The following is a 27,476-nucleotide window of genomic DNA, read 5'->3' on the forward strand; positions in this document are numbered from 1 at the left end:
TTCTCTAGTTGCGGTGAGCGGGGGCTACTCTTGGTTGCAGTACGCGGGCTTCTCATTGTGGTGGCTTCTCTTGTTGTGGAGCACGGGCTCTAGGTGCGCGGGCTTCAGTAGTTGTGGCGCGTGGGCTCAGTAGTTGTGGCGCACAGGTTTAGTTGCTCCGCAGCATGTGGGATCTTCCTGGACCAGGGCTCGAACCTGTGTCCCCCACATCAGCAGGCGGATTCTTAACCACTGCACCACCTATTTCATTCTTTTTATGGCTGAGTAGTATTCCATTGTATATATATATATACCACCTCTTTTTTATCCATTCATCTGTCGATGGACCTTTAGGTTGTTCCCATGTCTTGGCTATTGTGAATAGTGCTGCTGTGAACATAGGGATGCATGTGTCTTTTTGAATTATAGTTTTGTCTGGATGTATGCCTAGGAGTGGGATTGCTGGATCATATGGCAACTCTGTTTTTAGTTTTTTGAGGAACCTTCACACTGTTCTCCATAATGGCTGCACCAGTTTACATTCCCACCAACAGTATAGGAGGATTCCCTTTTCTCCACACCCTCTTCAGCATTTGTTATTTGTAGATTTTTTTTTTATGATGGCCATTCTGACCCGTGTGAGGTGGTACCTTATTGTAGTTTTGATTTGCACTTCTCTAATAATTAGCGATGTTCATGAGCCTGTTGGCCATCTGTATGTCTTCTCTGGAGAAATGTCTATTTAGGTCTTCGGCTCATTTTTCGATTGGGTTGTTTGTTTTCTCGTTGTTGAGTTGTATGAGCTGTTTGTATATTTTAGAAAGTAAGCCATTTTTGGTCACATTATTTGCAAATATTTTCTCCCAGTCTGTAGGTTGTGAAAAGACTTGCTTTTTAACCTGTCTTCTTCCTTTCCCAGTGCTCCTGAAGTTCCGCACAGATAAAGGAAGAGATCCTAGTTCTGATACCTTTGGGGAAGATTCTGAGTTGTTGCTCCAGATTCGAAACGATGTGCTTGACTCCCTGGGTGTTAATCCTGACCTGCTCCCCGAAGACTTTGTCAGGTTGGTCTCAGCACTTATCACAGTTTAGCCTGGATTGATAAATGTCTGTTTTCAGTATTTGCCTTAATTTGGGGAGATGCTTTATTAAGACCGAAAGCCCTGAGGAGAGCCTTCTTTGCCACATTCTGCCACCTCCTGTGGCCCGCTGTCCTTCTGTTGGTATAACAGCAGCATACGAAAAATCGAGGTGACCTTGTACGTGTGCAGGTATAACTGCACGATAAATGGAGTGGCAGGGTCAGAAGAATGGGTTTATCATTTGGTAGATATTGCCCCGTTGCCCTCCATTGATGACCTATCAGTTTATGCCCTCAGCAGCAAAGGCATCCCTGTTCCCAGCATCCTCACCCTTAGGTGCTGGGATGCTTTCACCTTAGGCGACCAGTCTTTTGCTCTTATACACAATCAGGTTTAGGATTTGGTTGGATCGGTCCAAAGGGAGACTGGGTCAGGAACCCCTTCCAAGCAGTTCTGGGGTCATCTCTTTACTCTCACTCTCTTTCGGTGTATTTGGGGGACTCCCTAAACTGCTTTGCTGTGCTCCAGCTTGTAGCAGTAATACTGATGGCTAGAATTTACTGAGCAGCTGTTATAATACCAGGCATTGTGGTGGTTGCTTTCTGTACATGCTCTCTCTTGACAACAGCCCATTTTATAGGAGAGGGAAAGTTAATTTAGGGCTCAGAGAAGTTCAGTGACTAGTATGAGGTTATACAGCTAATAACAACAGCACCACGTATTGAAGACTTTCTGTGCTTTACCAACACAGCCACGTTTAATTGTTACAATAATCCTCAAAGTGTGTATTATTATTTTCCCATGAGTTAAATGAAGAAACTAAGGCTCAGAAAGATAGTCACTTGTCCAAGGTTTTAGTAAGTAGCCAACCGAGATCTCACCACACTGCTAATCGCTGGTAACAGCATAGTACCTTGGTTCCTTTTCAGCAATAAAGTGAATCGGAGTCCCTTCGTTCCCTAGTCCTTTCCTTCTTCACTCGTGGCTGGGAGCCTCGCTTAGACACTAGCAAACCTCAGCCGATTTAAGACCAGCAGTGGGCTTTGAATCCCCTGCCGGGCCCTCAGCCAGAAAGAGGCAGCTGTCTACAGGTGCTTTTGTAAATTAACACTGGGAGGTCGGGGCTGATGACACTGCAGGCTGGGATGGGGACCCTGTTTTGGGCTAACAGTGGGCACACTTCTCTTGGTGGAGGAGCAAGTGGTGCCTGCTCTGCGCTTCATGGCAGGAGGCGGGCAGGCTCTGCAGGGCTCCAGATTCAGTGGACGTAGCCAGGCCGCAGGGCCGCCGAGCACACCCAGTGCCGCGTGCCGGGCCTGAGTGTGCCGCCGAGTGACTGATTTGGGTGTTTAGAGTGATGAACGGCCTGCCTCTGCATCGCCAGCCAGTGGCAGAGGCCCTGCTTCCCAGAAGGAGAAAGCCACAGCCTAACTGCTAACAGCTGGACTAGCTGCCGGCTAGTTTCCTCTCCAAAGTGTCCCCCCCCTACCCGCTTGCAGAAACCACTTTCCCGTGACTACGCCTCGTGTGCTCAGGCGCTCCCTCTCTATTGCCTTTTAAGTAAGAGGTGGTTGACGGCCTCTCGAAGTCCGTCTGTGGCTGGTGGAGATGAGGCTGGTGGAGATGGGGTAGGGATGCGGCAAGGAAATGAGCCGCCGTCTGGCAGCTGAGCTACCCTCACAAATTACCCATTGCCAGCTCCGAGCAGGGTGCGCTTACTTGAGTAGGGAAAGCTGTGCCCAAGTCTCCATTTCCCTCATCTGTCTGTGATCTGCTTGTCCTGTCCCTTCATGTTCTGTTATTTATTCTCTTTTCAGAGAGCTTTATTGCTTTTCTGATTATGAAAGTAACAGATGCCCATTGCCAGGAAATATAAAAGGGAAGAAAAGGATCATCCATAGTCCTCCCAGTGAGAAGTAGCCACTGCTAACTTGGGGTTTAATTTGGGGGTTTAGCCTCACAGACATCAGTATGTATATTTATTCAGGTTTTTTCTCTGTTTAAATATCAAAATGAGATTGTACTTTTCATGTGATAGCCTTCTTTTTCCAGCATATCATGGACTTGTTTGTGTCACAAATACAGATCCGTAACTTCACTTGTGCTGCATAATGTTTCATTGTCTGCCATATGGTTATTTATTTAGCCATTACCTTATTGGTGGGTATGTGAGTTATTTGTAGTTTTTCACTATTATAAACACTTGTGATGAACATTCATAATTTGTATGTGTAATATAACTTTTACTGTTTAAAAAAAATTTTTTTATTGTGGTGAAATACACACAACATAAATTATGCCATCTTAACCGTTCGTAAATGGACGGGTCAGTGGCATTAAGTACATTCACGTGGTTGTGCCCCGTCACTGTTACCATCTCCGGTATTTTTCATCATCCCAAACCGGAACTCTGTCCCTGTCAGACTCTAACTTCCCACTGTGCTGCCCCAGCCCCTGGTAACCTCTATTCTTCTTTCTGTCTCTATGAATTTGATTGTTCTACGTATCTTGTATAAGTGGAATTATACAATATTTGCCCTTTTGTGAACTTACTGGTTTTTAAGTTTCAGAGATAATATATATATTATGGAAAAATCAGATAGTGTGGAATAAATTCAAAGATGAAAATGAGGAGGAGTGGAGGCACAGACTATTGGGTATAAGATAGGCTCAAGGATGTATTGTACAACACAGGGAATATAGCCAATATTTATTTATTTTTTTTGGCTGCACCATGTGTAGCTAATATTTTGTAATAAATGAATGGAAAGTAACCTTTAAAAATTTTATTAAAATTTTAAAAAACAATTTAGAAAGAGGAAAATGAAAATTACTCATAATTCCATTAACCAGAGAAAATCACTGAATATGTTATTATATTTTCTTATATATTTTCTATCAGAGAGTATTCATATTCTAACATATTCATTGTTAGTAAGCGTGGTGGGAAAAGGTACAATCTTTTAAGGAGGCAGTTTGGAAATAAGTATCGAGAGTCATTTAAGTGCTCCCTCTTTAGCCCAGTAATTCTGCTCCTTGGTAATGAGAATATACCCGAAAGAAATAATGTGAGCAAATATTTATGTACAGAAGATATTCATTATCATATATATAAGAAAGAGAAATTGGAAAGGCATTAGAGAGTTAATATTACAGAGCAAATGCAAATACACGGATTAAAAATGATATGAAAAATGTCAAGCATACAGAAAAACGGAAAGAATAGTGAACGGTAGTAAACATCCATGTACCACTCAGTTAGATTCAGTTGTTAATATTTTGCATTTTTATTGGGGAGGGGGGCAGAATGATGACATGATGCTTAAGAGTGCATCAGAGTTCATCTGTCGCGTTTGGTTCTGTGCTGCTTTTAATCTGGGAGTTGGCAAACTGTGGCTTGCCACCTGCTTTTGTAAATAAAGTTTTATTCCACACCTACTCATTTGTGTATTATTTGTGACAGCTTTTGTAGAGTTTTTACAAAGAGTTTAAACAGAGACCATATGGCCTATAAAGCCAAAAAATTATTTGGCTTTCAAGCAGAATGTTAATGTCTGGTTCTTTACAAAGAAAGTTTTCCAACTCCTGATCTAGAAGAGTTTACCACCTTTTTTTTTTTTTTTTTTTTTTTTAGGAGTCCAGGCCAGTTACATTGTAGAATATCCCATATTCTGAACTTGTCTGATTATGTCTTGAGATGATGCTTGTTTTTGTCTTGTTTAGTTTTTATTATTTAGACTTATACAGTGAAATTCCGTGTTTCCTCATGGTGTTTTTTGTTTTTTTTAATTTACATACAGTCAAATTTATTCTTTTTTGTTATGCAGTTCTGTGAGTTGTTTGTGTGTTTTGTTTTAAAGTTCCATAAAATTTTACGAAGACACAGTTGTGTAACTACCACCACAAACAAGATACAGAAAAGTTTTGTCGTCCCCCCCCCCCCCGCCAGATTCCCTCATGCTGCCTTGGAGTGCTCAGCCCCTTCCCTACCTGCAACCACTGACCTGTTCTCTATCCCTGTAGTTCTGCCTTTTTCAATAATGTAATATAAATGGAATCATACAGCATGTGTAGTCTTTTCGAGTCTGACTTCTTTCCCTTAGCCTAATACCTTTGAGATTCATCCATGTTGTATGAATCGTTAGCTCATTTCTTCTTATTGCAAGTAGTAGTCCACTGTATGGATGTACCACAGTTTATGCACCAGATGAAGGACATTTGGGTTGTTCCCAGTTTTGGGCAATTATGACTAAAGCCGCTCTAAACATTCATGTGTTTTTGTGTGAACATAAGTTTTCATTTCTCTTGGATATGTATACCAAGGGTGGAATTGGTGGCTCATATGGTAACCGTTTAACAATTTGAACTCTCTTTCACAGTGGGCACACCACTTTACCATCCCACCAGCACTTTATCCAGGTTCCAGTTTCTCCACATCCTTGCCGACAAGTGTTATTGTCTGTCTGTTTCAGTGTTAGTGGGTAATGAGTTGCATCTCACTGTGGTTTTGATTTGCATTTCCCTAATGACTAATGATGTAGAGCATCTTTTCATGTGCCTACTGGCCATTTGTGTATGTTTTTAGAGAAATGTCTATTTAGATCATTTGCCCATTCTTAAATTGGGTTATCTTTTTATTGTTAAATTGTAAGGGGTCCCTGGGTACAAGTCCTTTTGTCAGATACATGATTTGTAAAAATTTTCTCCCATTCTGTGGGTTGTCTTTTCACTTTCCTGATAGTATCCTTTGAAGTAGAAATGTTTAACTTTTTTTTTTTTTTTTGCCGTACACGGGCCTCTCACTGTTGTGGCCTCTCCCGCTGCGGAGCACAGGCTCCGGACGCGCAGGCTCAGCGGCCACGGCTCACGGGCCCAGCCGCTCCGTGGCACATGGGATCCTCCCTAACCGGGGCACGAACCCATGTCCCCTGCATCGACAGGTGGACTCTCAACCACTGCACCACCAGGGAAGCCCGAAATGTTTAACTTTCATGAAATATAATTTATGTTTTTTTCCCCCGTTTTTACATGTATGTTCTCGTCTGAAGAGTTTTACAGTTTTAGCTTTTGCATTTAGGTCTGTGATCCATTTTTGAATTAACTTTTGTACATGATGTGAAGTAGGGGTCCACATTAATTCTTTTGCCTTTAGAGACCCAGTTGTCCCAGTAACATTTGGAGAGTATTGCCATCTTAACAATATTAAGTCTTCTGATCCATGAACTTGGGGATATCTTTCCATTTATTTAAGTCTTTTATTTCTTTCAACAATGTTTTATAGTCTTCAGAGTATGTTTTACACATTTATTGTTAAATTTTTTCTGAAATATTTTATTCTGTTGGATGCTATTGTAAATCAAATTCTTAATTTCATTTTAAGGATGTTCATTGCTCATGTATAGAAATAGATAGATTTTTGTATGTTAATCTTGTCTTCTGCAGTCTTGCTGAATTTAATATTTCAAATAATTTTTCTGTGGTTCCCTTAGAATTTTCTATATACCAGATCATGTCATCTATGAATATATATATATTACTTCTTCTTTCCAGTCTGGATGCCCCTTATTTCTTTTTCCTTCCTTCCTTAAATGACCTGGCTAGAACCTCCAGTACAATGTTGAATAGAAGTGGTGATAGCAGACATCCTTGTTTTGTTCCTGATCTTCTAGTCTTTTGCCATTAAGTAAGATGTTAGCTGTGGATTTTTCGTAGACGGCCTTTATCAGTTTAAAGAAATTTTCTTCTCTTCCCAGTTTGTTGAGTGTTTTTATCTTGAAGAGGTGCTGGATTTTGTCTCATGCTTTTTCTGTGTCTGTTGAAGTGATCATGTGTCTATATGTTGCTGGTTTGGTTTGCTAGTAGTTTGTTGAGATGATTTTTAAAAAGCAGAATGTTAAATTTGTATAGTATGATCACATAGAATGTAGGTGAATTATTTATTTATTTATTTATTTATTTATTTTTTGCGGTACGCGGGCCTCTCACTGCTATGGCCTCTCCCATTGCGGAGCACAGGCTCCAGACGCGCAGGCTCAGCGGCCATGGCTCACGGGCCCAGACACTCCGCAGCATGCGGGATCTTCCCGGACCGGGGCACGAACCCGTGTCCCCTGCATCGGCAGGCGGACTCTCAACCACCGCGCCACCAGGGAAGCCCGGTGAATTTTTTTTTAAAGGAAAAATATTCCCACATTTGACTGTCTTTGAGTAGTAGAATTATGGTGACTAGTTTCGCTTTGGCATAGTTCTCTGTGTACTTTATAGTTCTGCAGTGGACCTTGGTACACGGGAGGAAGAGCTGCCTCTGTGGATAGACAGATGGGAATGCTGGGCCCGGCCAGGGGGTGAGGAGATGGGCATCCCCAAGCACAGTTGATGCGAGCTGAATGGGTATAGCCTTTCTGGAGAGCATTTTGGCAAAATGTATCAGGACTCAACAATTCTATATTTGGGAATTTGCCATAAGGAATTGTTTGGACACGACTGCCAAGATGTATGGTCACAATGCTGAACAGCTTAAATATCCATCAGTAGGTTACAGGGCACAATGAATAATAGCTGCTATGACTTGGGTTTTAAATTACATATATTCAGATATGCGCCCTTTTAAAAATGTCTAGAAGGGTGTATACCAAACCAGGAAGACGGGAGGTGGTCTCCTCATGGTAGGGTTCCGTAGGGAAGCTTTACTTTTAACTTGCCTGCACCTCAATTTGCTCATTTAAAAAACCCCTTTGTGTTCAGGGATGGGAACTGGCGAGGCATGGTTCCTCTGGGGAGGTGGGGGGAAAAAGCGTCTGGCTGTCCAGGATGGGTGATTGGGGCAGGTGACAATATTAGCTAACGTTTGTCCTCTGGATGCCCATCCTGGCCCAGAAGGGTGGGTATCCACGTGGGTAGTGAAGGCTTTTTTCTGCTCCCGTGCTTTAATCTCAGGCCCCGAGTCTCCTATGCCTCCTGCACGTTAACACAGGCCTGCTCCTGACATCTGTCTGGGAATAGCATATAGAACCCGCTGCCCGTTGTGGGCCAGGAGAGAATGGCGAGAATGTGACCAGGGCACTGAAACATCTGATATCTGTAGGACTTTATTTTTAGGATGCACAGATATAGCCTTTCCTTTAACTTAAAAAAAAAAAAAAAAAAAAAAAAAGTTGTGAAACAATTCTTGCCTGCCAAGGTTCAGAGGTCATTCCCAGCCACCTACTAACCTGGATCAGATTTAATTTTCACACCTAGCTGCCAGCATTAGCATCGCTGTCTGAATTGACTCATCCTGGTAGGAGATGTTTTCATTCAGGTGAACCTACTGCTGACCTTTTCCAGATGTCCTTACCAGCTTTCCTGTTCCTCAGTGCCCTGTTTCATTTGTCTTCTCTTTTAGGTACTGCTTCTCTGAGATGGCCCCAGTGTGTGCAGTGGTTGGAGGGATCCTGGCCCAGGAAATCGTGAAGGTAAAAAGTCCCTGTGGCCTAGAAAATTGTTGACCCTCCGCACCATGACCTTGGATGTGCCAACAGAGAGAACCCAGGACTGTCTTAGCTGCCTGGTTTCTCTGACTCCACTCACCCTGTCTCCTGCCCTCCCCATTCCCTTCCTTCCTTCCTTCCGTTTTCCACCCCATCCTCTTCTCTCCAGCCCATCCAGGTGGGCCTGCAGCAAATGATCTTTGAGTGCCTGCCTACTCAGAGCTGGACAAAGAGCCCGTGAGGTGCTGCCCACCATCCCCTAACTATACCAACCAGTTATCTGGTGCTTATGATATTTGTCAGGTATTCTGCCTCTTACAGCTCTATGAAATGGGCACTGTCCTGACCCCCATTTAAGGGGTGGACACCGAGGCCCAGAGAAGGGATTCCACGACCCGTGCTTCTCCACCTCTGCTTCACAGTTTCTCTCCAAACATGGCCATGGCGTCAAAGCACCCTCTTGTTACTGCACACACCATACACGTGTATAGAGCAGGGGGAGATCAGTACCAGTGGAGCCCGTGCACTGTGCCAGGAGCCCCACAAGGCTCTATCCAGGGTGACCTGTGCCCACATTAGGCAGGTGTCGTTGTCCCTCTCAGAAGGGAAGCATTTCATGTAGGGTCATGAGGTAACCAAGTAACTAGCACAGCCTTATGAGTCTCTTCTGGAACGTTTGAGTTGCCAGAACCATAGCATAACCCCAAATGTATTTTACTTTCTTTGGGGACTTTGATATTTGCCCAGAGATACTGAATTTGCCTTTTGCAGGTTCTGAGCTGCTTCAGTGGGCTTGCAGTGACGGGGTGTCCTTCTCTTTCACGGAGCAGAGTCGTGCCTGCTCACATAATTCTCCACGTCCATTGACGTGTCAGCTGTGAGCTTAGGAGGACGATTTGGAGACCAGCTCTCACTGCTTTGTCCTGCTTTGGAAACAGTTGACTCAATTTGATGGTCCCGCCGTCCTCTCAAGGCCTTCTTTTTTCTCTCTTCTTTCCTGATCCTTCTCTGTGGATCCATTCTTTCCCTAAATCTAACCTAACTTTCTATGGCATAGGCAGTAGGGGTGAGCACTGAGGATGTACAGTGCAGAAGAGGAGAGGCATGGGCTGCTGCACCTGCTTCCTTGCTCACGCCTTCTGCTTAACCCAGACTGATAGAAAAGTTCAGCTGTGTCCCCAGTCTGAGAAGTTGGCTGCCCAGAGGACTGTGTTGAGAAGGATTCTGAGGCTGCCTGTAGAGAGTCTTGGCAGGAAAGAGTACAGTGATGGAAAAACAAGGGGGGGAATGGGAACATAATATATTTTTTGTAGCCTACAGTGACGACAACAATAGTAGATAACATTTATTGAAAGCTCATTACGTACCTACCGCACAGAGACCATGTTCCCTACGTGGATAGACTCATTTGATCCTTACAACAACCCAAGAAGTGGGAGCTGGTGATCCCTCCCGTATGAAGAAGGCACTGAGGTGCAGAGAAGCGGCGGAGCCAGGACTCGAGCCCCTGCCATCTGGTTTCTGAGCCTGAGCTCTGCCATCAGGCCTCAGGTGCCCTCCCTAAAGGCCCTCCCGTCCGGCGGGGCTCTGTGTGGACCCGGGGCCACCATCCTTGCGCCCTTAGCCTCACCTCCATACCTCCCATTGAGAAGCTGCTCCCTGAGTTTTTCATGTGGGATGGAGACTGTGGGTCAGGCAGTGGCCTTGACCCCATTGTGTGCAGGGGCTTCTCTGCATCCCAGTCCTAACCTCTAGTGCAGCCCCCTCCTTCCTGCCTGCAGGGGACAGCTGTTGCCCAGCATCTTGTTTCTGTTTATCCCAGATAGCCAGAGTACTCTGCATTCTTGGTTGCTGGGCGTGTTTGGAATCTCCTCCTACCCCCTTCTTGCTTGGGAAGCACTTTACCTTTTGCCCCATGTTCACCCCATGCCCTGCTGTCTTGTCCCCGCCACTCCCCCTTACTTAACACCGTTTCAGCTTCGGCCAGCTGGCGGTAAAGGCCTGCAATCTGAGGGCCGTGGACCTCCCCCTTTTCCCTGGTGGGACCATCTGACCACCCGTAAAAAGTAAACATCGGAAGATGGGGGGGCAAATGTATAAGTCTGTTCCCTTGGAATCATCTTTGTTTCCCTCCTTCCGTGCCTCATTCCAGACACCACGTGTCCTATCCATGTCCTCTGTCATGTCCCGCTTCCTTGGGTTTAATTGTCCTGCTTTTCTCTCCCCACTGTCCGCGGCCGGTCTCCCCACCTGGAGCACTAGAGGTGAGAGTGTCAGCAGCAGCCTTACCGAGCTCCGCGTGAAAACGCCTTGTATCATCTCCTGGACTTGGGTTCTCGGGTCTAAGATCCACCTGTGGGCGCTTGGGCCCTTCCACCTGGCTGAGTGCTTGGGGCCTCAGATACTGGGAAAGGACCTCTGGCCCCCGTTAGTCGTAGCAGCTCCCATTTATTGAGAACTTACTACATGCCCGGCACGTTGCCAGCTTGATCGCATTTCATACTCACCAGGGGCCCTAGCAGGCAGGGGCCTTTTATTTGCCATTTCATATGCCAGCCCAGAGAAGCAAACCTCTGATCCAAGCCCCAGGCAGGGAGGGACTTCAGAATCCTTAATATCTAGCACGATACCTGACACAGAGTAGATGCTCAATACATTTTCCTCAGAAGAATGGTTATTTCCGGAATAACCACTTGGAATAGGTGTAATTGTCTCCACTTTACAGATGAGAAAGTGGATTGGGGTTGGCACTCAGTCCGAGGAGGAGAGGTTCGGGATGTTTAGAGCGCACTCCCGACCTTGGCAAGGGGTCCTGCCCCAGGGATGACAGCATGGCGCCCCCGGAAACCTTGACACCCTGCCTAGCACTCTGCCTAGGTGATGTCTTCCTCTTTAAACAGTAACCCTTCTTGCGTTGAAAATGTCCACTGTTGCCTGTGGACCTTTCCCCAGTACACACAGGTACACACATGACTCAGCACGTAATTTCAGGGACTCTTAACTCCATCTCTAACGGTGCTGTGAACTTCTGTTAACCCCACGAGATAATCATCATTTTCATGGCTGACTGGCATGTCCCAGGCCCTCTGGACCCCAGCCCTGGCCTGTCCTGTGGGGGGCAGGCAGCACTGCCTTCTCCTGGACGCGCCGCTTCTGCATCAGTGAGTGTCCCCCCAGGTGACGGAGGCTGCAGCCTCTGACGTGTTGATGAATCAGTGCCTTTCTCAGTTGAATAGTCGTAAATAATTATCACTGCCGTTAGCCAGGCGGTGCTTCTCCATGTTAGGCATCGTTTTAGATATTTGAGGTACAGCATCTTTCTTAATCCCTAGGATAAAACATTTGTTATTTTCATTTTACATGGGGAAAGTAAAGGTCAGAGAGGCTAAATGATCTGCTCAAGGACACACAGCTGGTAAGGGACAGAGCAAAGGGACATGACAGTTACAATCAGAAATGTTTCCCAACATAGCCAGATAGCCCCTGGGGAGCAAAATCAACGTCTCTTGCGAACCACTGCCCACGTTGCTCGTAGAAGATTTCGGTTTGGGGGTTTATTCTCTTTTCCCCATTTTACCCCTTTTAAAGCACTTGAGCTGAACCCTCGTCTTGTTTTGCTCCCCAGGCCCTGTCTCAAAGGGACCCTCCTCACAACAACTTCTTCTTCTTCGATGGCATGAAGGGGAACGGGGTCGTGGAGCGCCTTGGCCCCAAGTGAACCCAGGACTCGGCAGCCCCGGCGACGCTGCCCCGCGGCATGCCCACGTGTCATCCTTGTCCCCTTCCCCCATGAAGGCCCTCTCCAGGCGAGGGAAAAGTGAAGTCATTGAACCAATACAAACCATTTCCTGTGAGCAGTGAGGTCGTACAGATGTGCTGCTTCTAAGCACCAGTGGCTGCTAAGCAAGGGGCGTAGGTCCTGGCTGTCACCGTTCCCGTCCCAGGCCTGCGCGGCCAGCACCTGACAGCCCCCTCTGACTCCTCGTCACAGCATCACCAGTCCCCCCGGCCAGGAACCAGCACGCCTTGTTGCTTAGGAGCCTCTTGCCACCTTCTTGGTCTTAGTCTCCGCCTGATGTCACACAGAGAGGAGCGTGACCTCAGGTGGGGAATAAGGCCTAGGACTGATGAAACACTAGTGGAACCACAGTTCCGAATGCAGACAGGTGCCCTTAGGAAAAAACATGGCAGGCGGAATGTATTTCCTCCAAAGTTTGAGACTCTGAAAAACAACAGGTGGCATCTGGTGTGCTATTCTTGAGTTTTAGTTTAGGATTAGTTGAGTTCCAGCCTGGATTTTGGACGAGAGGAAATATCACCAAGTCCTCTTGGGTATGAGGGTGAGACCTTGCAAGTGGAACATTAGCGGGAAAGCTCGTTTTAAAAAGGCAGATTCCCTGGTCCCACCCCCTGGGGATTCGGACTCCTTGGCCGCGAGCTGGGACAGGAGCCCGCCCTTCCCACGGAGCCCCGCCCCAATGCCATGCCGACCCTCGCCCTGGAGGCTGTCGCGTGGTAATAAGGGCTGTATCGGCCCTTCATTTACCCCCTGAATTGCAGCTGTTCATGTTTTTTTTTTTTATATTTTCTATATTTCCTTGGTTCTTTAAAAAGGAATGATTGAAATAAAGTTATTTGCTTTAGGATTTGTTTGTTTTTCTTCCACATTAGAAGCTTCTTCCTCTGACAGGGAGCAATCCTATCAATTGCCTAAACCTGAAGAAATGTCCCTGGATGCTTTAACATGACACAAAGATCCTCCCCTCCGTCACCGTTCCTGCCACCGTTTTTCTGGGCAATGCAGCAAGAGTTAGGGTGCTCGTATTCTAGCATGCAGAAGCTTCTGATTCTTATTGTCTGTTGAATAATTCAGTTAAGTAGTGGCTGTTCTCAGGGATAGCAATTGTAATAATAGTGGAAAAGGAGTAAAAGTGAGTGATAGTTAAGAATCTGCCTGTCAGTGCGGGGGACGGGGGTTCGAGCCCTGGTCCGCTAAGATTCCATGTGCTTTAGAGCAACTAAGCCTGTGTGCCACAACTACTGAGTCCACGTGCTGCAACTAGTGAAGCCCCCGCCCTCTAGAGCCCGTGCTCTGCAAGAAGAGAAGCCACCACAATGAGAAGCTCGCGCACCGCGGCAAAGAGTAGCCCCCGCTCACTGCGACCGGAGAAAACCCGCGCGCAGCAACGACGACCCAACGCAGCCAAAAATACATAATATAAATTTAATTTTTAAAAAAGTGAGCGATGGTCTCATAACGGTTAAGTGACACTTAAGTAAAATGCCCCAAGTCCCACAGCTGGACGGGTCAGAGCAGTCGTTGGAGCGCCAGGTTTGTCTTGACTCAGCAGCACGTTCCAAGTCTCCTTACCCTCACTTGGCTTTTCCACGTGGTTTGAATGAATAAATCAGCTCCTTTCCTATTTCAGCCCTGTTGCAGTCAGTGAAAAAAAAACTGATCTCCTCTTGAGAGGAAGAACTCAATTCCCCCAACCCTCCTGGTCACCTCTCCTCCCACCCTCGGTGACGCTAGGGCTGCATTTTTGGAGCTGCCCCTTTCTGGGCCCTATTAGTGTTGAGTCAGGGAATCCTTGCATGAATCTTGCAGGGTCTTAGAAAATGTGAGCTAATTACACCCTTTACTTTGCAATGTGGGGCCTTGGTCACAAGGGGGAGCAGGTGGGTCTGCATGGGTTAAAAACAAAACTGTTGAATCTTCTCTGAAGCTTTTCAAACTTTTCCACCCCTGTACCTGTAATGGCAGAGATTGATCCCGAAAGGACCCCTTGGGAATCGGGGGGTTGGTGCTGGAAGCTGCCAGCCCTGGGCAGGAAATGTGTTTATTCTCTCTGCTCCAAATTTCATATTTTCCCATATTACATGTTGGTGTTATCGTAGGAATGGATTTCCCTAAGTCTCCAGGAAGTCCACAGTGATGATCCCGCACCTTAGCAGATCATGTAGCCCACCTGAGAAAGGGGATCTGAGCTGAGACGGTAGCAAATAGTTTGGGGGTGCTGAGTTAGCAAAGGAAAGGAAATGGGTTCTCTTGGGGGCTGGCAGCCTTCTATGCACCCCACTTCTCTTATCTCTGGTATGTGTAAGTAGCCAAACTTCGTTAGGTGCTCAATGGTTGAAGTTTCAGACAGAACGTTCTAGTGAACAGGTGCTACTCAAAACGAAAAAAAAAAGCTCTTGGTCCCATCGCAGCCCCACGTTCCATGATTTCCCTTTGCAGTGCAGACCCTTTTTGTCAGTTTCTTGCTTTTTTTTTGGTAACTATAAATGTATATCTTTTGAGGTATCACCTATTTGCCCCTTTACAGGTGGGGAAACGGAAGTTTAGGTTGTATTTGGCAAGCAAAAGAGTTTAATAATAATAGCTAACATGCTCACACTGCTTGTGTGATACCTTTCAAAATACTTGTACTTTAGCCAAATGGTTTGAATCCTCACAGAAACTCCATGAGGGTAGATAACTTGTCGTGCCCATATTGCAGGCGAAGAAAGAGCCTCACCCAACAAGTCAGGGGTGGAATGTGGGCAGATGGGGAAGGTGTACAGGACACCTAGTAAACATTCATTTAGTGGCTCAGCTTCTTGTGATCTTGGTGAAGACAAGAAAACTCTGGCTTTTCCTTCCCAAGGTCCTGAGACCTAGGAGTCACCCCTGAAAACCATCAGTCAGGCCCAGGTGCTCAGCCTTCAGCTGAGTCCAGAAGGGAGTGGCTTTGGTTTTTAAGCTTCTAGTAATAAACATTAAAGCAATATTTGTACAAGTCTAAGAGTCAAAAGATTCCTCTTCCCATGCCTGTCAGCTCAGTGTTGGCCACATAGCAGGAGCAGCTGACTTAACAGCTAAACTTGATTTTGGAGAGAAATGTGAGATGCTTTTTGTAGATGCTAGCCGTATCCCTTTTCATATTTACCTCCCAGAGGGCACCCTGGCAGCCACTGAGAGTGAATCCTTCCAGACTGTCAGGTTCAAACCTGGACTCTACCACCTAGCCACATGACCTTGGGTAAGTGACGTTTTTGTACCTCAGTCACCCCATCTGTAAGATGGTAATAGTAGAACATTCCTCTGATATGTTGGGATTAAATTACTGAATATATTCTTTTTTTTTTTTTTTTGCGGTACGCGGGCCTCTTATTGTTGTGGCCTCTCCCGTTGCGGAGCACAGGCTCCGGACGTGCAGGCTCAGCGGCCATGGCTCACGGGCCCAGCCGCTCCGCAGCATGTAGGATCCTCCCGGACCGGGGCATGAACCCGTGTCCCCTGCATCGGCAGGCGGACTCTCAACCACTGCACCACCAGGGAAGCCCTGAATATATTCTTTGAGTAGAAATCGCTCAGTGTTAGCTGCTATTACGCAGATTCACAAAATAACGATTTTTCTGCGTTTTGCTTTTTCTCACTGTCTTGGAAGCCTTGTCAGTTCAAGTTTGGGATTACCTTGCTGGAGGCTGCACGGTTTGCAGGTGGCAGTGTACTAGCTGAGGGCTTCATTGCCAGGTCCTCTGAGCCTTGACTGCTACGTTGCAGAACCACTTGGCACCTGGGTTCCAAGAGCGAAGGCCACACATGACTTCAGGTGTTTCCTTTCCCTCTGAACAACTGATCCCTCCTTTGTTTTTCTGGGAGCGCTTTGGACTTTGCTAACAAAATTTGGCCTTGATTATCCCTGGGTCTCTGCTGCTTTCCCTCCAACCTGGATGATAGGGTGGCATTCCCCACTTTCAGTCCTTAAAAATGGTAGGTTTGGGGCTTCCCTGGTGGCGCAGTGGTTGAGAGTCCGCCTGCCGATGCAGGGGGACGCGGGTTCGTGCCCCGGTACGGGAGGATCCCACATGCCGCGGAGCGGCTGGGCCCGTGAGCCATGGCCGCTGAACCTGTGCGTCCGGAGCCTGTGCTCCGCAACGGGAGAGGCCACAACAGTGAGAGGCCCGCGTACCGCAAAAAAAAAAAAAAAAAAAAAAAAAGGTAGGTTTGGTTCTATTAAAAAGAAAATACAGGGCTTCCCTTGTGGCACAGTGGTTAAGAATCCGCCTGCCAATGCAGGGGACATGGGCTCGAGTCCTGGTCCGGGAAGATCCCACATGCACAGAGCAGCCAAAAATAAATACATAAATAAATAAAGCAAAAGTTAGTACATGTCTTGTGGAAGTCAAGGTGTGCAGATGTGATCCGCATGACAACTACAGCATGAAATCCAGGGACGTGCAGTGGCAGAGCTTCTGTGTTGTGAGTGATGTGGTTCAATAGACAGCGGATAGGCTAAGGATGAGTTTGTAATCCCTAGAGCAGTCCTGAAAAAATGTTGAAACACCAAAGGATACATTTAAAAGAATTCTTAAAAAGTATTCAGATAATCCAAGAGAAGGCAGGAGAGAGGAAGCAGAAACAAAAATCTGACAAAGAGAAAACAATAAAATCGTGACCTAATCCAACCAGCTCAATGGTTCAGCGACAGGAATTCCCTGGCGGTTCAGTAGTTAGGACTTGGGGCTTCCACTGCAGGGGGCCTGGGTTTAATCCCTGGTCCGGGAATCAGGATCCCACAAACTGTGTGGCATGGCCAAAAGAAAAAAAAATAGTTCAGCAAACTGTTTCTGGACAGGGGAAGCTGCTGGTCGCAGGAGGAGGACCCATTCTTTGCCAGGGGAGCAGTGAGGACCAAGTAGAGCTTCCCTGCCAGATGGTTGGGTGGGCACACCATCTCTCACCTCCTCACCTCAGGGCCTTGGGCCCCATGCACAAGTATGTAAGCATGACGAAAATCTGGAATAACATCACAGGGTATACACCCAGTACCCACCATCATTTTGCTACTTGCTGTTCTTTTTTTTTTTTTTTTTTGCGGTACGCGGGCCTCTCACTGTTGCCTCTCCCGTTGTGGAGCACAGGCTCTGGACACGCAGGCTCAGTGGCCACGGCTCACGGGCCCAGCCGCTCAGCGGCACGTGGGATCTTCCCGGACCGGGGCGTGAACCTGTGTCCCCTGCATCGGCAGGCGGACTCTCAACCACTGCGCCACCAGGGAAGCCCTACTTGCTGTTCTTGCTCGCTATGATTTGTTGTTTATTCATAGGGATAAAGTTCTAGTTCATTCCAGTTCACTGCTGTCTATTATTCTGTTTTACTACAGCAGACTTGATTTACCCTTCCAACTGCTGTTGGTACTTAGGTGGTGGCTTTGCGCGCTGCCAACTCTTGGACACCTGCGCACGTTCACTTCTAAGGGAGACACCCAGGAAGGCACTTGCTGCCATAGGTGTGTACATCCTCAGATTTTGCCAAATTCCTCTCCAAAATGACGGTTCCTGTTTCCCTCGGCCTGGCCTTTTAGAAGGGCCATTGCTTCTGAACTGCCCCTTTGCCAGTGAGGACAGCCAGGAGACGGAGCAGAGGTGGGTCTGGACCCGTGTCTGGGGCGGTCCTGTGTGGAAGACAACACGGGGGAAGCATTTGGCTGGTTGCCTTGTTTTCTCGAAGATCATGGTAGAAGCTCCCCTTCTTGTTCGGCTTTTTAATGTTTTGGCCACGCCGCGTGGCTTGTAGGATTTTAGTTCCCCCACCAGCGACTGAACCTGGGCCCCTGACAGTGAAAGCACTAAGTCCTAACCCCTGGACCACCAGGGAATTCCCTCCCCTTCTTGTATTAAGTCAACACAGGTTTTTAATGCTAGGTCTTAACGGTTAAGAGTATGCTAGGGGGCTTCCCTGGTGGCGCAGTGGTTGAGAGTCCACCTGCCGATGCAGGGGACGCGGGTTCATGCCCCGGTCCGGGAAGATCCCACATGCCGCGGAGCGGCTGGGCCTGTGAGCCATGGCCACTGAGCCTGCGCGTCTGGAGCCCGTGCTCCGCAACGGGAGAGGCTACAACAGTGAGAGGCCCGCATACCACAAAAAAAAAAAAAAAAAAAAAAAGAGTATGCTAGGCTGGCTACATGGGTGAAGTTTCACCTTGATCCCAGATGTCACCTCTGTGTCCCTGAGGGCAGGGACCAGGTCTGACAGTTCCCCAGGACTCCTCCCAGTGGGACTTCTGAGTAAGTTATAGGTCATTCATTTATTCTGTAAATATCGAGCCCCCCAACATACTTTATCCAGTGGGGATAAGGTGAGGAGAAAACACCCAAAAAGGCCCTGTCCTCAGGGGCTTAGCTTTTAGTGGGAGCTGAGGAGGGGTGCATGAAGGCTGGGTGCACACAGTGGCACCGGGGCTGTCCTTTTTTTTTTTTTTAATTTTATTTATTTATTTTTGGCTGCATTGGGGCTTTGTTGCTGCGCGTGGGCTTTCTCTAGTTGCGGCAAGTGGGGGCTACTCTCTTTGTTGCGGTGCACGGGCTTCTCATTGCGATGGCTTCTCTTGTTGCGGAGCACGGGCTCTAGGCGCGCGGGCTTCAGTAATTGTGGCATTCGGCTCAGTAGTTGTGGTGCACGGGCTGAGTAGCTCCGCGGCATGTGGGATCTTCCTGGACCAGGGCTCGAACCCGTTTCCCTTGCATTGGCAGGCGGATTCTTAACCCCTGCGCCACCAGGGAAGTCCCCCAGAGCTGTCCTTTAAACACAAGGACAGACACCTCAGGGTGATGTGCGCACTGCCCCCCACCTCCTCCGAGACAGGGCTCACAGATTCTGCGCAGACCCCTCTGCAGGGAAGGAGAGCAGGAAGAGTATCCACTGTTCCAATCTGATTTTATTGAAAAGGAAACATACAAAAATCATGTACAAAAAAAATTAACCAAACATGTACAGAAAATTCATTCCGGTATCTACAGCAGCGCATATACAGTATTTTACAGGCTGGGCCATCCCTCCCCGCTCCCAGACTCCTCCCTCTTCTGAGATTCCCCCCCTCCCTGACTCCCCGTTTCCCCCCAGCGCTTCGCCCTGGGGACTAAGGCTGGGGCGGTTTCCGCCAAAATATCCCACCCCCCAAATGAATGCCAGTGGTCACACGTGCTCTCTTCTAAACCTATGCAATGGGATTGATGGGGGGGCGGGGGGTGGTCTTGGGCAGAGCACAGGATTCACAGTCTGGGCCCCTCCTGGCCACCCCCAGATGAAGGTGAGGCAGGCATGCCCACCACCCGCCGGCTGGCTCAGGGAAGATGGCTGGGCGCTGGGCTGGGGCGGCCGTCAGACGCACCCCACTCTCTGGCTCCAGGAGGCTAGTGGTCACGTTTGGCTCATTTGCTCTTCACGGGCCCCCTCCCCGGGAGGAGGGGGGGAAGCACCAGGGGCCTGAGGCCAGGCCCAAAGTGAAGGAGCACTGGGAGAGAGAGAGAGAGAGAGACCCCCCCCACCAGTGTCACCCCTGCAGCTGGAACGGGCAGCCAGCACCAGCAGCCTTTCCTGAGATGGTGATGGGCGGCAGAGGCGGGCGGCTCAGTCCCCACCGCCTCGGTCACCGCCGCCTTCAGACGCTGAGTCCGTCAGCCCTCTCTCCCCTGGCTCCTCAGCCAGGGACCCAGGAGTCCACATCTCCGTCAGTGCCCCCCAGGCTAGGCTGGGGCTGGGTCCGGAGTGGCTGCCCTGGCCCGCCCCTGGGACAGGCAGGGCTGGTAGTCCAGTATGCTACATGGTGCAGAAAAAGTCCCCCGCACTGGCCAGGGCGTCAGGAGGTGGGAGGGTCCTGCCCCCCACGTCCCCGACGTCCACCGGGCGGGTGCAGGCACCTAATTGGGCTCCATCTCGGGGGCTCCGCGGCCCCTGGGTAAGGGCAGGAGTCCCATGATGAGATTGTACAGGACCCTCCAGGGGGAGGGGCGGTGTCGCTGCTGCTCCTCTTGTCTCTAGGGAAAGAGAGCGAAGACCAAGTTAGAGCAGGCCTGAGATGGGGGTGTGTAGGTGGTCGGGTCGGAGGGCAGCGAGGAACGAGGCACGGTTCTAAGAGTGAGCTACGCCCTCGACCAACCCTCTGAGGTCAGTACTATTATTATTGTTCATCAGGTCCAGATACATTTCTCTGCCCACCTTGGGCCAAGGTCCTCTGGAACATGGGACTAGGACGGAAGGGATGCAGACAATGTCCTCAGCACAGGGCCTGCACATATTAGCTGTGGTCTCCTAGTCCCTGGTCTCCAGATGAGAAAGTTACCCAACCAAAGTCACACGAGGCTGAGGGGTGGGGCTGGATTGCAGCCCATCTGCCCTCCCATTAAAGGCTAGTGAGCCACACAGAAGGGAGCAGGGAGCCCATAGTCTCAGCAATTCTAGAACAATCTGTGGAAGAACTGGGAATGGTTCACCATCTGTGCTGAAGCTGCACGGAAGTATGTCGAGGTAAAGCTAACCCCCTGCCCTTTCCTCAGTGGCAGGATGAAGGCTGGGGGCAGCCTCTAAGACCATCTCAGTTCCACAGTGTTAGAAACGAAGGAAACTAGATACAAGAAAAGGCTTCCCACCAATAAAAATTAACAATACTAAAAAACTTATGAATACCTATAGTACTCTCCACTCCCCATACTGAATGCAGGGCTAAATCCGGTGCTAATTAGCAGGGCCCACCTAATCTCATCCCCACAAGGTGGGAAGGAGAAACCCATTTTACAGATGTGAACAAGAAGGTCAGATAAACCATCCTAATGATCCTAATGGGTGCCTGGGGGTGGGCTGCCTGGTACCAGCCTGCCTCCTTATCGTTCCCCACTAAACTTTGCAGCCAGGAGAAGGTGGCCAAGGGGGCACATCAGATTGGCAGAAATTTAAAAGCCTGCCGCTGTTACACTGCTGTGGAGTGCCACCTGGCACAGTCACCTTGGTGTGCAGGCTATTATTTACTAAGGCTGAGGGCCGGCAGACCCGCCAAGTGTCTGCTCTGGAGACACATGCGTGCACCTGGAGATGTGTATTTTTTGGAAGAGCAAAAAAAAAAAAAAAAAAAAAAAAGCCCAAACCAACCAACCAACAAAAATAAATAAATAAATAAATAAATAAAAATTTGAGACATTTCTGGAAAGTCCTAAATACCCACCAATGAAAAAATGAACAAGGATACTACATGTCGATCCAATAAAATGCTACATGGCCATGAAAATGAATGAATTAAAGCTCCTTTGCCCATATGGATGAATCTCAAGCATAACACTGAGAAGCAGGGAGTTTGGAGAGGAACACATACTTTATCATGTATATTAAGTCTGAAACGCCCCACAATCCTAAGCACTGTTTGTGGCCTGGTAAATATGTAGTAGAAGAATCAACACCTGCAGAGGAATGGACAGGCCAATTTGAGAGGTTTGAGAGGTTTCCTTTGGAAGGGGTAAGGGGAAGAGGGTCAGGGAGGGAAGGAGCTTCACAACATCCGGTTTTTGTTTTTTCTTTGAATAAGCAAGCAGTGTGGGTGTAATGTTCAGGTTGGACAGATCTGGGTAGTGGGCGCCCTGGTGTTTGTTATTCTCTGTTCACTGCTGCAGGCTTCAAATATTTTGTTTTAATGAGAGATCTGGCTGTGGGCCTTGGGGGCGGAGCCTCAAGCGGGGCGGGGCTTCCAGCGGGGCGGGGCTTCCAGGGCCCGCCCCCGGCCCGCCCGGGAAGCGGGGTGGCGCGCCGCAGCCGCGCGGGCGGGTGGGAGGGGCGGGCGCGGCCGCGCCGCCGCTGCTGACTCACCGGCTATAAATAGACCGGGATATATGAGCAGCTCAGCCGAGCGCCGCCCTCAGTCCCCGCGGCCGCGGACCCCGGGCGCGCTGCAGGGCTCGCGGATACCCCGGCCCTCCCCCGGGCCGTGACAGCGGCGGCGCGGGCCTTAGCCCTACGGCGGCTCCGCGGACACGCCGCCCCTCCCACCTGCCTGTCCCCAGCGCGACCCCGCCGCGCAGGGCGGCAGCTGCCGCACATCTGGCTGGGCCGCCGCAGCCCCCTCCCCGGCGGGAAGTCCCACCTGCCGTCTACCCCTCCCCCAGCACTCACCCGCCGCTCGTACAGCGCGTTGAGATCGTCCGCCATCCGCCGCAGCTGGGCCCCGATCTCTCGGGCCCACTGCTCCTCCTCCCCCCGGACTCCCGGGGCCGCTTGGGTGGGGCCGCCCGCCAGGGCCCCCGGGGCGCTGGGCACTGGCGATTCCAGGTGCTGCTCCGCGGGCGAGAGTGAGGGCTGAGGACCTGGGAAAAGCCGGGGGCCGTGGTCACACCCACCACCCCTCTAGGCCCTGAGGTGTCCCGGAGGGACCAGTTATCCAGGGCCTACTTCTCCCTTTTCCAGCCGCCTGATTTCTCTCCTGCTCCCCACCTCATTTTAGAGATTCTGTTTTCCCCTTTAAGAGCCAGATTTCTCAGCTCCTACTCCCCAGGCAAAAAAGAAGTCCTGGGGAGGCCTTCCTGGGGTCACCTGTCTAGTCAGCTACCACTTCACTACCCGTGTTAGTCTGTAAGTGCTTCCTCTTATCCTACCTAAATACTTCCCTTCCAAAACGGTGCCAAATTTTGACTGCTCCACTCAGCAGATGGGGAAACTGAGGCTCACCCTAAGAAGTGGCCCAAGGTCACACAGGGCTACGGTGACTGACTACACCCAGAGTCACAAGCCTCAGGTCTCCTGCCCTCTAGTGTCCAACCACAGTGAAGCCACACCCCCGGATGTGGCCGAGGCCTGGAAACCAGAAGGCCAGACCGTGGCTGCCTCTGAGCAGGGGCCTGGGGGCTGGGATGCGGGAGATGCCTTCCTGCCTCCTCCCCACACGCACATTCTGAGCTCCCCTGACGTCTCTTCCTCCCTTCTGTCACGCCAGGTCCTGGCACGAGGAATCCCTGAGACCTAAAATCAGGGCCTCAGTTTCCACACCTGTGACTCTGGTCTAGAAGTCGGGTCTCCTCTTGCCTCTGCTGCCAGGGAACAGAGCCGGGGAAGTTTTCTCTCTCCAGATCTCTCTGGGGTCCGGGGACGGGGTGGGGAGGGAAACCGGGACAATCTTCCCATTGCCACCGAGTGTGCCGGCTGGGATGGGGCTAGCCGGGCACCACGGAGTTAACAGCCCATCAGGCAGGGGACCTTTAACCCTTCCCTCCCCAAGACCCGTCTCCCACACTTTCCCCATACAATTGCCCCTCCCCCTCTCCTTCCTCCGGCCGGACTGCGGAGAGGGCGGGCCCTGGCCAAAGAGATGCAGATAAAAGGCAAAAGGCCACCCTCGACCCCTCCCCAATGTCCAGAAGTGACAGTCATCTCTGCCCACTCTCTCCAACTACAGTCCTCAGGGGGCTTCAGGGGACCCAGACCGGGAGAAGGGGGCTTGGAAACAGCTGTTGCCCGAGGCCCGGAAAAGGCCGTGGGCTGCAACTCGGGGACTGCAGTCAGATTCCAGGAGGGACTTCCCATTCGGCCTCCCCCCACCCCCTGCCTCCCACTCAGTCTTCCTGCTTCTTGCAACACAAAGACCACACTGGCCACACCCTCCCCGTGGCCCGGCCGGCTCGCCACCTCCCCCCACTCGCTCCCACTTCTCCGGTTCCTCCGTGTCTCTTTTTCCCAGCTCCCAGCATCCCTGGTGCGGGGCGGGCACTCACCGTCGGGGCGCGGGCCTCGGGGCCGGCTGCGAGGACCCCCAGGCCAGCGGGGGGCCCCCAGGGCGGCGGTGACGGCGGGCGGGGCGGTGGGGGCGCAGAGGTAGGCGGCGGGCAGCAGGGCGGGGGCGGCGGGGGCGGCAGGCAGGCCGGGTTCGCAGAGGCCGCAGGATACGGCCGAGGGCACCAGGCGGCTGAGGGGGAAGGGACGCGGGCCGTCGCGGGCCAGGCCCTCTACGGGCTCTGGGGAGCTGCCCTCCTGGCGTGCTCGGGCCATGGCTCTCCCTGGGGCCTGCAGGACAGGGCAGAGAGGTGCGGTCAGCCGGGAAGTGCAGGGGGCGCCAGGGCCCCACGACGCACCCATCTCACCCGGGGTACACAGGGCACCCCACTCCTGTACGCACGGCAGGCCAGGCAGCCCAGGGCTGGTGCCCACAACACACGCAGGGCCCAGACGGAGGGGACCGTAGGTGCGTGTGATGGCCCCTCAAGACACACCCTTCCGCAGGGGCTGACCCGAGGCCTGGGCTGGCCGGAATAGCCTCCCGTGCACATGGTGATGGGCACACATGAGGGACAAGAGGCACAGGATGGCTGTCACAGCAAGGACAAGGGCTCACGCAGGACCCAGACTTGTGGGCCTGTCAGGTGTGTGTGTGTGTATGAGGGCTGACAGCCCCACAACACAAACTCACCCAACGTGGGACTCACACAGGGCCTGGGCTGGTGGGATTAACTTCCGGAACACAGTGATGGGCACACAGGGAGGGCAGCCAGGCACTGTGATGCCTCGCAACACACACGGGGACTCACACAGGACCCAAAGGGGTGTGTGTGGAGGGTACACAACACACACACAAAGGCTCACGCAGGACTGGCCAGCCAGACCTCCCACCTCGTCTCCCATTTGCATGGAAACATTGAGATGTCTCAGGACACACACATACAAACACTGACCAAAACGTGGACACACACATACACACAGACCACAGGAAGAACTATCCACACAATGCATAGTGGCTGGCACAACCCATCCCCTCCACCCCATACACACACACATACAAACTGTCAGGATCTCACCCGCTGAGCCACTGTTAACAGCCCCATAGACACACATGTACACACTATGCAGCCCTCACAAGCACAGACAGAAACACACACCAAATAGGCACTGCCACACTTCTCAAACACATGTGCCCCTCCCGACAACACACACGCAATAGATAAGACCCACACACCTCAGGACTCACACACATATCAACACAAAACAGACCTCCATGGACACACACATGGACCGACACAACCGAAACACACCCACTTGTCACCAACTCTCAGACCCCAGGACACATGTAAAGCTGGCACACACAGACACGTCATCAGACCCAGATGCATCACTACATGCCGGCAACAACACAGAGACGCAACAGCAGAACAGTAGACATCAACCCTCCCTCCTACCCCAACCTCCAAACACCATCACCAACTGTCAGCCCCGGACACACGCGCAAATGCACGTGTGCACGTGCGCACGCGCGCGCACACACACACACACACACACACACTACAGCTAACTCTAATCCTACACTGCCCTGGCAGCGTGCACACCTAAAGCACCCACAGAAAACACTGGTCTCACGTGACTGACATAAACACTACACACACGCAGCCCACATGACACACATGAGCCAGCCAGCCGATCAGAGACAAGCCCCTCAGACCCAACACACACACACACACACACACACACACGGGCTCAGACACAGCCTCATACAAGAGGCTGCCAGCAACATCCACTGACTGCTCTGCTCAGACCCCACAGAGCCCAGCTCCTCAATTCCCAGACGCCGATGCCAGACACACAAGGCAAACACAGACCAGACAACCCCCAGCACACACACACACAGACACACACACCACGCAGAACTCACACAGACACCTGGAGAGAAAACAGACATCGGCACTGGGCAGGCACACCATTACAAACGCTTAGCTGAGCCACATGCCCTGGAGATATACACAGACAGTCACAGACAGTACACACAGGCAAGACACACAAGCACACACAAACACAGCACATCGGGCAAGACACACACATGTAAACAAACAGCTCACTCAAGCAACACACCAACACACTACAACCACACACTATAACACAGGCAGGCAATACAGACCCATAGAATCACTCCCAAACAGCACACACAGACAACTCTCACAGAGGACACAACACAGGTACACCACACATAAATAAACGGAGCACCCGCCTTCAGGCGCGGCGTACACAGACAGAACCCCACACAAACACGCATGGGGACGGCGCGCACACCACGACGGGCCACAGCCCCACCATTCCCCGGGACTGACACAAGCACCCCCTGCAGACCCCAGCACAAACTGGGAGCCAGACACACGCACACACCCAGGCGAGACACCTGCAGATCCACAACCCCGCACACGCGCGCTCCCACGGCGGGCCCAGACGCCCCCCTGCGCTGTCACAGCGCCCCCCCCCACCCCGCCGCCGCCACGTGCGCCCGCCCCGCCCGCCAGGCGAGCGCGGGGCCAATAACAGGCTGTTGCTGGGGCGCAGCCCCCGCCCGCAGGAGCCGCAGACTTCACGGCCCGCGAGCCGCCCCCTGTCGCCGCCCCCGGCGGGCGCGCGCGCCCGGGGTGTGGCCGCCCCTCCACGCCGTCCCCCCCCACCCCCCGCCCCTCCCGGACTGCAGGGGCCGGGGCAGTCGGGGTCGACTCACTTCCCCGGGGTCGCACTGGCCGCCAGGAGGCGCTGCCGAGCCCGCACCCCATTGTTTGTAAACAAACCCGTCAGACCGCTGAGGCACCTGCGCTCTCGGACCCTCAGTGCCTCCCGCCCAGCGACACCAGCCTCATGGTGGGTGGGGAGGGCAGGGAGAGAGGGAGGCACGGTGTAGGGACTCAGCGCCCCCCCACTGCTCTCCGAGTGCACTCCCGCCACCTCCTCCAGGGAGCCCACCGGCCTGGCCAATCGCCGCTGTCTGGGACTTGGGGCGCGCACACTCACCCCGGGGGCATGAACACGCCGGAGGGGACGGTGATGGGGGGCGGGCGGCTTCCTTCAGGAGGGCGCGCCCGCCGAGCGCCGCTCGCTGCGGCTGCTGCTGTGGCTGCTGCTGCTGCTGCTGCTCTAACTGCAGTGGCTGCCGCTGCTGCCGTTGCTGTTGCTGCCTCGGCTGCTCCTCGGGCCGCAGGCGCGTCCGCGTCCTGGCCGCCGCTGCTGCTAGTTTCGCTGCTGCCGCCGCCGCCGCCACCAGACACCCGCTCGCATGTGGCTCGCGCCGCGTCTCAGGCCGCCCGGCAGATCCCGGGCCCGCTCGGCGGCAGCCCCGCCCCGCCCCGCCCCGCCCCGCCCCGCCCCCGCCTGGCCGGTCCCACGCCCCGCCCCCGCGTGACGCCACTGCCC

At 51.4% G+C, this 27,476-nt stretch overlaps 2 protein-coding genes across 4 annotated transcripts in view; one reads left to right on the forward strand and one right to left on the reverse strand.

The window, feature by feature from the left end:
* The window catches only part of SAE1 (SUMO1 activating enzyme subunit 1), a 67,956-nt gene extending 55,568 nt beyond the window's left edge, over positions 1-12,388 (forward strand). For both annotated transcript variants that reach the window (XM_081215699.1, XM_081215700.1), the window contains exons 7-9: positions 899-1,043; positions 8,446-8,515; positions 12,156-12,388. In XM_081215699.1, coding sequence (XP_081071825.1) covers positions 899-1,043; positions 8,446-8,515; positions 12,156-12,248 — 308 coding nt within the window. In that variant the 3' untranslated portion in view covers positions 12,249-12,388. The remainder of the gene's footprint in view (positions 1-898; positions 1,044-8,445; positions 8,516-12,155) is intronic.
* Positions 12,389-19,367: 6,979 nt separating this feature from the next.
* BBC3 (BCL2 binding component 3) lies at positions 19,368-27,196 on the reverse strand. Of its 2 annotated transcripts, none has more exons than XM_081217216.1 (4): positions 27,078-27,196; positions 24,044-24,332; positions 22,452-22,642; positions 19,368-20,332 (listed from the first exon to the last, which is right to left on the reverse strand). In XM_081217216.1, exons 2-4 carry the CDS (start codon positions 24,315-24,317, stop codon positions 20,216-20,218), a joined length of 582 nt encoding a protein of 193 aa, XP_081073342.1. In that variant the 5' UTR covers positions 24,318-24,332; positions 27,078-27,196; the 3' UTR covers positions 19,368-20,215. The 2 variants fall into 2 exon arrangements, with proteins under 2 accessions (XP_081073342.1, XP_081073343.1); XM_081217217.1 differs by lacking the exon at positions 27,078-27,196 and adding an exon at positions 24,736-25,501.
* Between the last annotated feature and the right edge of the window lie 280 nt (positions 27,197-27,476).

This window comes from Mesoplodon bidens, assembly GCF_964165515.1.
Source record: "Mesoplodon bidens genome assembly, chromosome: 18".
Taxonomy (NCBI): domain Eukaryota; kingdom Metazoa; phylum Chordata; class Mammalia; order Artiodactyla; family Ziphiidae; genus Mesoplodon; species Mesoplodon bidens.